This window comes from Acomys russatus, chromosome 24 (genome assembly GCF_903995435.1).
Source record: "Acomys russatus chromosome 24, mAcoRus1.1, whole genome shotgun sequence".
NCBI classification, from domain to species: Eukaryota; Metazoa; Chordata; class Mammalia; order Rodentia; family Muridae; genus Acomys; species Acomys russatus.
Genome location: NC_067160.1, coordinates 54,252,644 through 54,264,813, shown reverse-complemented (window position 1 = coordinate 54,264,813; position 12,170 = coordinate 54,252,644). Strand labels below are relative to the sequence as shown.

Below are 12,170 nucleotides of genomic sequence, written 5' to 3'. Positions count from 1 at the left end.
CTTTTTAAAATACTGGTTTGCCAAGTGGTAATATTGCACACCTTTAATTGCAGCCCCCACTCTGAGACAGAGACAGGGGGACCACTGTGAGTTCAAGGCCAGCCAGGGATACACACAAAGAAACCCTGTAGTTAGGGTTGTAAGAGTGTGGAGAAAAAAAAAAACCTTTGGGCCTCAGACATGCTGAGAGAGTGCTCCAGGACAGAGTGTAACCCAGGAATTAACTGAGTTAGCGCACAGATTTAGACTTGAAATTGCAAAGGACCCCTTTAGACTTTAATTTAGCACCTTTCTTTGCTAGAGGAAGTGAGGCCAGAGAAGTTACCTTACTTTTACTAAATGCAGACCAGAGTCTGGGAGATCCATTTGTAAAAGGATGTCACTTCACAGTAGGAAGAGAGCAGTGCTTCCCTTTGAAGCACCTTTGCTTGGTGCTTCATTGGTCTCTGGTTCTCTAGAGTGGCACTGTCCAACATAATAACCACCAGACATGCAGTGTTATTAAAAACTAATTGAAATAAAAATCCAGTTTTTTATTCCCACTTAGCCATATTTTATTTGTTTTGTCTTTTTGTTTTCTGAGACAGGGTTTCTCTGTGTAGCCTTGGCTGTCCTGAACTCTCTTTGTAGAGCAGGCTGGCCTCGAACTCATAGATATTTGTCTGCCTCTGCCTCCCGAGTGCTGGGATTAAAAACATGTATCACTGTGCTTGGTTCTACTAGCCATATTTTCAAGTCTCAGTGCATACTAGACCGTATAGACCCATAACATTTTCATCATCACAATCTGCTCTAGATGGCTGGAAAATGAAACTAGGAACTTACAATTCAGGAAGAACATGAATTTGAAACCAGCTTGCATTACATGGTGAGACTCTGTCTCAAAAAAATAACTAGCTGCACACCCGTTTCCCCCTAAAAAAGGAAAGGACAGGAAGCCTGTAATATATAGTTGTGCTATTTATCAGACCCCAGCCTTTGCTGAGGGCTGTGCTAAGCTGATGGTAGGGGATCTGAAGAAGGAGTCCATCAGTAAAGAGCAAGCGTGTCAGAACCTATGAAAATAATCCTCACTACCTTCTAGAATGTTGACTGGAGATATAAACTCAGTCTGTTTATATCTAGATTTATATCAAGATTCTAGAAGAGATAGCACTATTTCTTTCTGATGGTGTACATTTTCTTGCTAGAGTGCACTACTAATAATGGATTATAGCATAAACTTCATAAATTGTTTATTTCTTTGCCTGCGTCTGCACACAGTTTCAAGTATAAGTCAGTTCTTAAACTTTTCATAGTAGTTCTCACATGACTATTTTCTTCCTTATTTGAGCTCTTACTAAATATAAGGCACCATCAGAGGTTCTGAAGGCTACAAAATACGTAAGGAGGTCTGCACAGGAGATGAGATAAGCAGTTTTAGTTGAAAATGATAGGCCCTGTGTTCTGTCCCAGCCTTGAAGTACAAATACCAACAAGAGTTTGAAAGGTCTGAGAAGTAAAGCTGAAGGTCAGAGGCACCTAAACACTGAGTAAGATGTCACCCTGGCCTCCACAGAGTACTCTGGGAATTCAGGAGCTGGGAACATTGATGTAGTACGGAATAAGACACATGCGAGAGCGCGCGCACACGCACACACACACACACACACACACACGCACGCACGGAGAGTGAGAGAGAAGGGGCATAGGAGAGAGAGAAAGAGGATCTGGATATTAGACTCAGGTTCCCAGGCTTGGCAGCAAGTTCCTTTACTAAGCATTTGTAGCCCGCACTGTTCCCTGTTACTCACCATTTAGAGGTGTGGGCATAAACTTGTGGGAGAGCTTAAGTTGATTAGGAAGGATTATTTTAGCCATGGCAAAATGGTAATGAAGTTGCATTTACTTAGACTGTTTTGTTGCTCATTACATAGTTAATTTTCCATTATTTATTTATTTTTGCAAAGAGATCATAGTTTTGGAACATGTTGTTACTTTGCAGGCCAGGCAGTAGTAGTGCACACCTTTAATACTAGTGCTGGGAGGGCAGAGGCCGTCTGGTCTTTCAGCCTGGTTTACAAAGAAAATTCCAGAACAGCCAAGGCTAAACAGAGAAGCCTGTCTGGGGAAAAAAAAATACCCTCACTTTAAATTAGACATCACAAGCCGGGTGTGGTGGCGCACGCCTTTAATTCCAGCACTTGGGAGGCAGAGGCAGGTGGATCGCTGTGAGTCTGAGGCCAGCCTGGTTTACAAAGTGAGTCCAGGACAGCCAAGGCTAACAGAGAGACCCTGTCTCAAAAAAAAAAAAAAAAAAAAGGCATCACTTTAAATTACTTGCTATTTTCCTTTCAAATTTGCCTCAATAATAATATTTAGTTCGTGCTGGAGAGGTGGCTCAGAGGTTAAGAGCACTGCCTCCTCTTTCAGAGGTCCTGAGTTCAATTCCCAGCAACCACATGGATGACTCACAACCATCTATAATGAGATCTGGAACCTTCTTTTGGCATGCAGGCAGAATACTGTATAAATAATAAATGCGTCTTTTAAAACAATTTATTAATTTATTCAGATTACAATTCAATTGTTATCAATAAGTGCATCTTTAAAAAAAAGGATATTTAATTCTCAGCTAGGCGTGGTGGTGCACACCTATAATCCCAGCACTTGGAGAGGCAGAGGCAGAGGGATCTCTGTGAGTTTAAGGCCAGCCAAGGCTGCATAGAGAAACCCTGTCTTGAAAAGCTAAAAACAGAAACCAAACAAAAGAATATTTAATTTTCAATATTAATTTAGAAATTGCTTGTTTTATTTCAGATGACAGCATGGATCCTTTCTGGCCAGCATTACACTGTTTCATGGTGATTCTGGATCGCCTTGGGTCTAAGGTGTGGGGTCAACTTATTGACCCTATTGAAGCATTTCAAACCATCATTAACAATGTGAGCTACAACAGAGAGATCCAGAATATACGGAACAGCTCCATAAGGTTGGCTAAATGTTAGAATTTTAAACATAATGTGTTGTAACTGATTTACCAAGAAGGTTTTTTTTATCCTTTCCTCCAAACCCTTTCATTTCAGTAATTTCTATTTATTCTTAATATTTAAGGACCAAGTTAGAACCGGAGCCAGATTTTGATGATATGGTGACGTGCAGCCAGATTGTCTATAACTATAATCCTGAAAAGACCAAAAAGGTATATAACATTTTAAAAGATATAGTGACACTGTAGAGACAGTGCTCCATGTAGTGACTTGGTGCTGACTCTGACATGTGGTCTGACACTGTTTCACAAAAACCCTCTAGTGGGACTGATGCATTTCACACGGGGAACATGAACTCTAACCAAGGGGAATGTTTTGGTAGAGTGGTAGTAATCAAGCCCACTGACAGGAAGGCTGAAGTATATGAAGGTATGAATTTGCATTTTCTTGAAGCAATTTTATAATCAAATTACGTTAAATACAACGTACAGTAGACCAGAAGAGGAAAGCTGCAGAATGTAATCCTTTTCTACAGTTTGTGTGTTGACACTTATCATGATACTTGTTTATCTGACTGTTGATTCTTTTTTCATTTTAGGATTCAGGGTGGAGATCTGCCATTTGTCCCGATTACTGTCCTAACATGTATGAAGAAATGGAGACTTTAGCCAGTGTACTTCAGTCAGATATTGGTCAAGATATGCGTCTTCATAACAGCACCTTTCTGTGGTTCATACCTTTTGTTCAATCACTCATGGATCTTAAGGATTTGGGTGTGGCTTACATAGTAGAAGTTATTCATCATCTATACTCTGAGGTCAAAGATGTCCTCAACCAGAAAGAAGCTGTGTGTGACAAAGTCACTGAATTTTTTATTCTGATTTTAATATCTGTGATTGAACTCCATAGAAATAAAAAGTGTTTGCATCTGCTGTGGGTGAGTTCTCAGCAGTGGGTAGAAGCTATTGTGAAATGTGCCAAGCTTCCTACCACCGCATTTGCACGGAGTTGCGAGAAGTCACCTGGAAATCCCCCCAAAGGAGCAGCAGTAATGTCATTGACGTTGCATTCAGTGCAGTCTAACTCTGTCCAGCTTGCGTGTGTGCAGTTGATTAGGGGTCTCCTCAAAGAAGGTTATCAGCTTGGTCAGCAAACACTTTGTAAGCGGTTCTGGGATAAACTTAACTTATTCCTTCGAGGAAATTTATCTCTGGGTTGGCAGTTGACTACTCAAGAAACCCATGAGTTACAAACATGTTTGAAACAAATAATTAGAAATATAAAATTGAAAATGCCCCAATATAGCACTTTTGGGGAGCCAACTTCTACATGTAAAACCCCTCCATCTTTTAAAGAAGAAAGTGAACAAATAGACAGGAAGCCTAAGAAATACATGTATTGCCTGGAAAGTTGCAGCCCAACGTCTTCTAAAGAGCCAGTGAAAGCTGACAGCAATCAAGTATTGAGTAAAGCAGGTGCTAGAGAGGAGGAGGAGGATGTCCAGCAGCGTTGCATTGATTTGAATGAAGAGGAGCCTTTTTCAAAAGCCGAGTTGTGCTTGAAGCAGAAGAGTGAGCCTCTTGTTTCTGAAAGTGCACACGAACAAGTTAAAATAAGCACAGAAAGGTCTGGGAAAGAAAACTCTTCATACAGACCACGGAATAGTACTTCAAGAAATGGTCCAGAGTGGGGATGTGACAGAGGAGTAATAATATCATCACATTCATTGACTGATTCTAGCACCGATTCTCTGGAAAAGGTGTCTACATCAAATGAAGATGTCTCATTAAAGGATTGCGCTGTTAGTAAAACCTCAAAACCAAAATCTAAAGCACAGAAAGATGAAATTTGTGCAAAGTTATCACATGTCATAAGGAAGCAACACAGGAAAAGTACTTTGGTCAGTAACACTATCAATCTGGAGAACCATACAGCTGTGTCTGACCTTGAGAGCTTCTGTACAGGAAAAGATAGAGGTCTACAGGAAGATGATGCTGTCGCAGGTGGTGTGGCCGTAGCCACTGTTCTGAGTGACGAACATGGAGAGCAAAAATGTCAAAACAGTGCATTGTTAAAAAAGAAACAGATAAAAAGTGAGAAGTTGGATGATACTTCTGGTGAAAAGAAGTGTCAAGTCCAGGGAGGCCATGCTGCTGGTCCATGTGAGGGCCCTGTGAAGGTGCTAGCTGAACCAAGAGATACAGTTGAATCAAGAAATAAGGAAATGAGGAAGAACACAGTGCAGACTTCTAATTTGGTAAAAGGACAGATGCCCCCTCAAGGCAGTAGCAAGTCTCAAGCAGACCTCTGCAACTTAAGTGTAATAGCTCAAACCACTGTTATTCAATATCCGTCAAGTAAACATAGTTCATCCCAGCTGCAAAGAAAAGATGATGAAAGATGTTTGGCAGCTAGCAGAAGCAATGCTGACTCCTGCTATGGACAAATTATTGTAATTTCGGATTCTGATGAAGATGATGATGATGAGATAACTGGTGGCACTGAGAAAAACATCAAATGGAGCAGCAAAGTCTGCATGGAGAAAGAATGTCTAGAGCAACATGGTGCGGTAGTTAATGCCAGCGTGGAAAAGAAGCTTGTTAAAGAAGAACCACAGTGCCCTGTAGAATTTGAGGACTCTGAATCTCAGGTTTTTGAGTTTGAAAGTTTATCTGAAGTGTTTTCAGTCTGGCAAGATGATAAAGAAGACAGCAAGAGCACCCTTCAAGAGGGAGGGAAGAGCTGTGTAACCCGTGTAGCTGATAGTACAAACAATACCTTGGGTTGTGGCGCAGACTCTGTGTCGGAGGCGGTTGTTAGAAACCGAGCAGAGGATGTTGAAGAGCATGCAGAACCACACAGTAGTGTTTCTGCTGATGAACTTTGTAAAACTGGAGTGAAAAAACCTAAGAGAAAACGATGTGACACAGTTACAGTTGAAGATCCTCAGAGGCCTTCCTCTTCTGTCGGAACTGAACAGCTGGCTGATGACAGAGAACTTACTGGAAGTGGTTTAAAAAGGACAGACACAGGGACATCAGCTCCTACTTCAAGTGTTGAGAGAGATTCTACAGTTTCCCAGAAGAAGTCTACAAAGCCTCGTACTCACTCAAAGCCTGTTAAGAAAGTTCCAGCTTCTAAGGCTACAAAGAAAACACATTCAGACACCAGACGAAGACAGAATAAGAATTCGTGCTACATAAGCTGTAGAACTGCTCCTGCTATTGTTCCACCAAAGAAATTTCGCCAGTGTCCAGAGCCAACTTCAACAGTTGAAAAACTTCGTCTGAAAAAAGCTCCTCGGAAGGCATTTGAGTTGTCCCAGAGGTCTCTGGAGTGTATAGTCCAGTTACGTGACCATGGTAAGACTGTTGGAGTAGTTGAAGCCCCGAAGAAGGCTAAATTAGTTTCTCCTCAGACTCTTTCCATCAAAAATAATAAGCTTCTGACTAGTCAGGATCTTCAGTTTCAAAGGCTTATGAGGTCTAGAGCACATCAAAAACGAGACTTTGATTACAAAAATATTGATACTGCAACAGTGTCATGCACGGTTCAGGGTTCAGATGTACTTGTGTCAGACTCTGATGGGCCAGATAGTGATAGAGGAGGTGAGCCACTTGCCAGCAGTAATGAAGAACAATTAGCAAACTGCATGCCTTCCGAACCAGAAGTGGAAAAAGACATCTCTGATCTTGAGATGGCTGATGTAACTTGTCTTTTGGAACAGTGTGAGTCTAGAATATTAAGTGGAGGAGTGCCGACAGATGTCGTGATGGTCTCTACTTCAGAGGACCCTGTGGATAGAGATGCCTTCACAGTGCAAGTTGCAGAGGTGGCAGCAATGAAAGCCACAGAGCCAGAATCCAGTAGTGATACAGATTATGATAATTTATTCTTAACACAACACGATCCTCAAGATATGGATCTATGCTCACAGTTGGAAAATAGTAAACCCATTGTAGTGGCTCATAAAGATACAGTTCAGAGAGAAGATTGTGTAAGTCGGCCTCAGTTGGAGTCTTTGAGTGCTACTAGGTGTAAGTACAAAGACTGCGTTGAAACTGCGAAAGACCTGGGTGAATACTGTCCAAGACACACCGAAGCTAAGGCAGCAGGTGATGACGTGTTCCGGAAGCCTGGCTTGCCTCTTTCTGCCAGGCCCTTGAGAACTACGACCAAGATATTTAGCTCAAGCAGTGCTTCGCGAACTGCCAATCTTTCCAAGTCTTTGGAGAGTACCACACTTCAGTCAGCACTAAAAAATAAGTCAGGTGGGGCACTGCTGAATTTAAAGGTGACACCACCCTCATCTGTGATGTCTCAGAAGCCAGTAGCTGAGGTGAAAAGTTTATGCAATATTTTTCATTTTCAGACTCCAAGCAGTTCCAACAAACAGAGTTACAAGCCAACACTTACTGAGAACAAGCCTATGTCAGCTTCCTCTGCAGTGAACATTTTCTCACCATCGCAGTCTATCTTTGACACCTTCATTAAAGAGGTCTTAAAATGGAAATACCATATGTTTTTGAACTTTGATAAATGTGGTGCCCCAACAAGTCTCTGTCAGTCTATCTCAAGACCCGTGCCTGTACGATTTCAAGATTGCGTAGAATATTTCAATGTTTTTCTCCCTTTGATTATATTGAATGCTTTTGAAACAGTAAGTATGCTTTAATTATTTGCCCCTTCTGTAGGTAAAGGTCAGAGAAATAATAACGAGCATATAGCCCCATAAGCTTTTGTTTGAGTCTATACTCATTTCAATGAGATGTTGGAGGGCTTTGAGTTGGTCAGTATTTAGACCAGGGAGTAGGTGATACACACTAGTCTATTCCTTGCATAGCATCCTTGGCTATTGGGTAGAGAATAAATAGAAAGGCTAACGGATACAGCAGATTAATTACGGGTTAGGTACAGCAACTTGGGGAAAAATGATGGTGGCCTTGGTGGTAGCTGTGGATATGGAAATGTGGTAGGGTACATTTTAGAGTATTTGACTAGTGGAGACTGAAAATATGGCTCTGGTTTGAGGCTTAACCTGGTTAGGTTGTAATGTTGTTTACTCTCTCCCTGGAGAGGGGAGGGGCCTCTTCAGTACAGCCTCGCCCCTCCTTTTTGGGCTGGTGTAGTACATGGCAGGAAAGCCCTTTCTGAGTGTTTGTAGCCAGAGATGATGTGTAGTGTGTTGCTGGGGCTGTGTCCACTCCTCTGAGGAGGGACTGCTTAACTTTGTACAGAAGCAGTGTAGCCCTAGGAGTCCTTGGTGAATAGTTACATGAGAGAAACTGAAGGCCAGTTGCAGATTTAGATAACTATTATGTAAAATAAAATTCTTTTTAAGCCCCAAATGTCACTCTTTTGAAAAAAAGAAAAGTGTAAAATGGCCTTTTTATACTAGCAGTGTCTTTTGTAAACTTGGGCGTAGGAGTAATCATATTTTCTTTTTTTTTTTTTTGGTTTTCCGAGACAGGGTTTCTCTGTGTAGCCTTGGCCATCCTGGACTCACTTTGTAGACCAGGCTGGCCTCGAACTCACAGTGATCCGCCTGCCTCTGCCTCCCGAGTGCTGGGATTAAAGGCGTGCGCCACCACGCCCGGCTCTTTTCTTTTCTTTTTTTCTTTTTTCTTTCTTTTTTTTTTTTTTTTCTCAAGACGGGTTTTTCTGTGTAGCCTTAACTGTCCTAGACACATTTTGTAGACCAGGCTGGCCTTGAACTCGGTGATCCACAAGTAATCATCTTTAATACACCAAAGATCTCAAAGATACTCTGGGTTTCATTTGAGGCTTTGGAAGACTAGTAGGTGTGACATATAGAAGGCCACAGGAACAGTGCTTGTGCGCATTCCTGGAGCGTGAGAGAAATGTGAGCAGGTGCTACCAGCGAGATCTAGCAGCAGTTGAACAGCACCAGGGCCACAGATGATTGCTGAACATTGTAGGTGTTTATCTCAACTGAGGAATAGACTTTTAATTTTAGCCTTTAGAAATCCAGTTAACAAGCCAGGACAGCCAAGGCTACACAGAGAAACCCTGTCTTGAAAAACAAAACAAAACAAACAAACAAACAAAGAACAAAATCCAGTTAACAAATATAACCAAATGAGGCTGATGGACAGGGCAGTTGTGGACAACTTGATAACTCTGATTTTTGGAGTTTTACTTGGAATTCTGCTCTGCTTTCCCTGTAGCTGATTTTGGAATGTTTTGCTTTGTGTAGTGGCTTTCAGCATGTTCTTTATTTCTTAAGTTTGCTTTTTTGCTTTGTGTAGGTGGCACAGGAATGGTTCAACTCTCCAAATAAAGAGAATTTCTATCAGTTGCATTTACGAAAGTTTCCAGCAGACTATAAAAAATACTGGGAGTTTATGAGTAAGTTCATATGCAATTTGGAATATCTGATGTGATAATGGGAAATTTTTACTTGTGATGCCGGGGACTGGTAATGTAGCCTGATGGGAGGAGCGCTTAATGTATAGTTCCAGCAGTGCTGCAAACAGGCTGGCAGCAGCCAGTGAGCCGATGAAGGTAGCCATGTAATTCATCTCATGCAGCCCTGCTTAGGATAAGACATTAAGGCAGAAAACATCATTTGAGATGTTTTCATATACACATGACTTTTTTTTTCTTTTGTGTATAGTGATATTTTTTTTATATTGTTTTATTTAATTAATTTATTCATATTACAACTCAGTTGTTACCCCATCCCTTGTATCTTCCCATTCCTCCCGCTTTCACACTATTCCCCTCCCCTATGTCTGTGACTGAGGAGGACCTCCTCCCCCATTATATGGTCACAGCCTACACATGACTTTTTTTGAGACATGTGCCTTGTCTCCCTGGCTAGCCTGGATCTCAGTAGTAGACTAGGCTAGCCTTAAATTCAACAAAGATCTGCTTGCCTCTGCCTCTGAGTGCTGAGATTCAGGGCACTTGCCACTACACACAGCATACCTGACTTTTGTACTATTAAGTCTGCGAAGAGTAACAAAGTAAAATACAGTAGAAACAAATGACTCTTTTATACCAAATATATAATGTAAGGTACAGAGACCCTGCTACATGTATGGTAGAAGTGGCTTTAGTTTTTGAACTCTTGTGGATTGTAAGTAGGGCAAGCATTAGTATATTGACACTGTTAGGAAACGGCTTTCATGGGAAGAGAGGGCTTACAGAGGTGTGCAGTGGTGAGGAACCCTGACCTTTGTGGTGGAAGAACTACCTTCTCACTTTAAAGAACTTTCTTGTTTGAAAAGATGTAAAATTTTGTGTTGTTTTGTTTTGGGACAGGGTTTCTCTGTGTTGCCTTGACTGTCCTGGATTCTCTTTGTAGACCAGGCTAGCCTTGAACTCACAGAGATCTGCCTGCCTCTGCCTCCCGAGTACTGGGGTTACAGGTGTGCACCACCACGCCCAGCTCTGTAAAACGATCGTAGAGTCCACAAACAGTTTCCAGCAAGCTTCTTATGTTAACATCTTGCATACGTGAAACAGTGATGAAACCAGAAATTAGCATTACTGTAATACTGAGCATGAGGCTTCATTCATATCACAGCAGTGGTCTCAGTAATGCCTGCTTTCTGTCCTGGGACCCACTAGAGTCCACACATCTGTAGTTTTACTGTTGTCTCGGTCCCTAGGGCCTTTATGTTCTACCACTGAGCTATATTCTAACAGAAAATTTCTTGTTAAGGATAGTTTCACAGCCTCAAATTTAGTTAGGTTTATTAATTTAGTATGGTGTGTGTGTGTGTGTGTGTGTGTGTTAGATAGTTAGATAGCTGAGGTTGGCCTTACACTTTCCTGCTCCTGCCCCCATGCTCGTTTACCCCTATCACTTGCCCCGCGTTTGAAATACCATCAATAGCTTTAAATTCCTCTGTGTTTTAATTTAAAGTAGCTCTGTCTCGGAAGTGTCAGAAAGTCACTATTTTCAGCGGAACCTTTTGTTAGTATGCTGGATCTTTTTCTGACATTTTCTAATACTTATATAGGCATTTAGTGATTGTTTTCTGGTCAATTTTTTTCTAAGATTTATTTTATGTATATGAGTGCTCTAAATGTATGTATGTGTTGTGTGCAGGCCAGAAAAGGGCATCAGGTCCCATTACAGATGGTTGTGAGCCACCATGTGGTTGCTGGAAATTGAGCTCAGCTCCTCTGGGAGCCATTTCTCCAGCCCTCTGTATTCACTTTTGAGATCATGAGGGTTTTTTATATATATATATAAGACTACAAGTTCAAGGGAGGTGGGATAGCTCAGTGGATAAAGCCTCTGCTACCAAGTGTGATTTGAGTTTGAGCTCATGGTAGAAAGAGAGAAAGGACTCCTGAAAGTTGTTCTCTGACAGACACCCCATTCCAGTTGCATTACATTGACACAAAAATTAATTATTTTTTAAAAAGTTACAAGTTTGGGCCCAGAGAGGTGGCTCAGTGGTTAAAAGCAGGTACTGTTCCTGCAGAGGATCCAAGTTTTGTACCCATCACCCGGCTCATCAGGCAGCTTTTAACCGTAACTCTGTGGACATTTGTACTTGTATGTATACCCCCACAGATATGCATATAATTAATAACAATAAAAATATAACTTAAAAAAATAGATTACAAGTTTAGTTTTCTGTCAGTGTGGAAGTCCAGATTTCTCTTTTTTAAAGTCCAGGTATTTTAATGATGTGTGTATACCATTCTTTTGAGGTTCTTTTTTTTAAAGATTTATTTATTATACAGCGTTCTGCCTACACATAGACCTGCAGGCCAGAAGAGGGCACCAGATCTCACTATAGATGGTTGTGAGCCGCCATGTGGTTGCTGGGAATTGAGCTCAGGACCTTTGGAAGAACAGACAATGTTCTTAACCACCGAGCCATTTTTTTGTTTTTGAGACAGGGTTTCTTTGTGTAGCCTTGGCTGTCCTGGACTCACTCTGTAGACCAGGCTGGCCTCGAACTCACAGTGATCCGCCTGCCTCTGCCTCCCAAGTGCTGGGATTAAAGGCGTGCACCACCACATCCAGTTTATGTTGGTGATTCTTAACAACCATGGGATTGCTTCCCAGAGGTTCTTTGGTGAAATTGAGACACATTTTTGGTTGTTACACCTGGAGCAGGAAGTAAGGGGATATAAAAAGTCACTTTTGTCAATATTAAGAAATGCTATCCTAGATTATTTTGGGGTTGGCTCCTAGGACTGGAGTTACAGATG

At 41.5% G+C, this 12,170-nt stretch overlaps 1 protein-coding gene across 1 annotated transcript in view; it reads left to right on the top strand.

The window, feature by feature from the left end:
* Setx (senataxin) overlaps positions 1-12,170 on the top strand; it is a 59,615-nt gene that overhangs the window by 16,689 nt on the left and 30,756 nt on the right. Inside the window, exons 8-11 of the mRNA XM_051166137.1 lie at positions 2,800-2,971; positions 3,094-3,181; positions 3,568-7,629; positions 9,239-9,338. Of these exons, the coding sequence (XP_051022094.1) occupies positions 2,800-2,971; positions 3,094-3,181; positions 3,568-7,629; positions 9,239-9,338 (4,422 nt within the window). The remainder of the gene's footprint in view (positions 1-2,799; positions 2,972-3,093; positions 3,182-3,567; positions 7,630-9,238; positions 9,339-12,170) is intronic.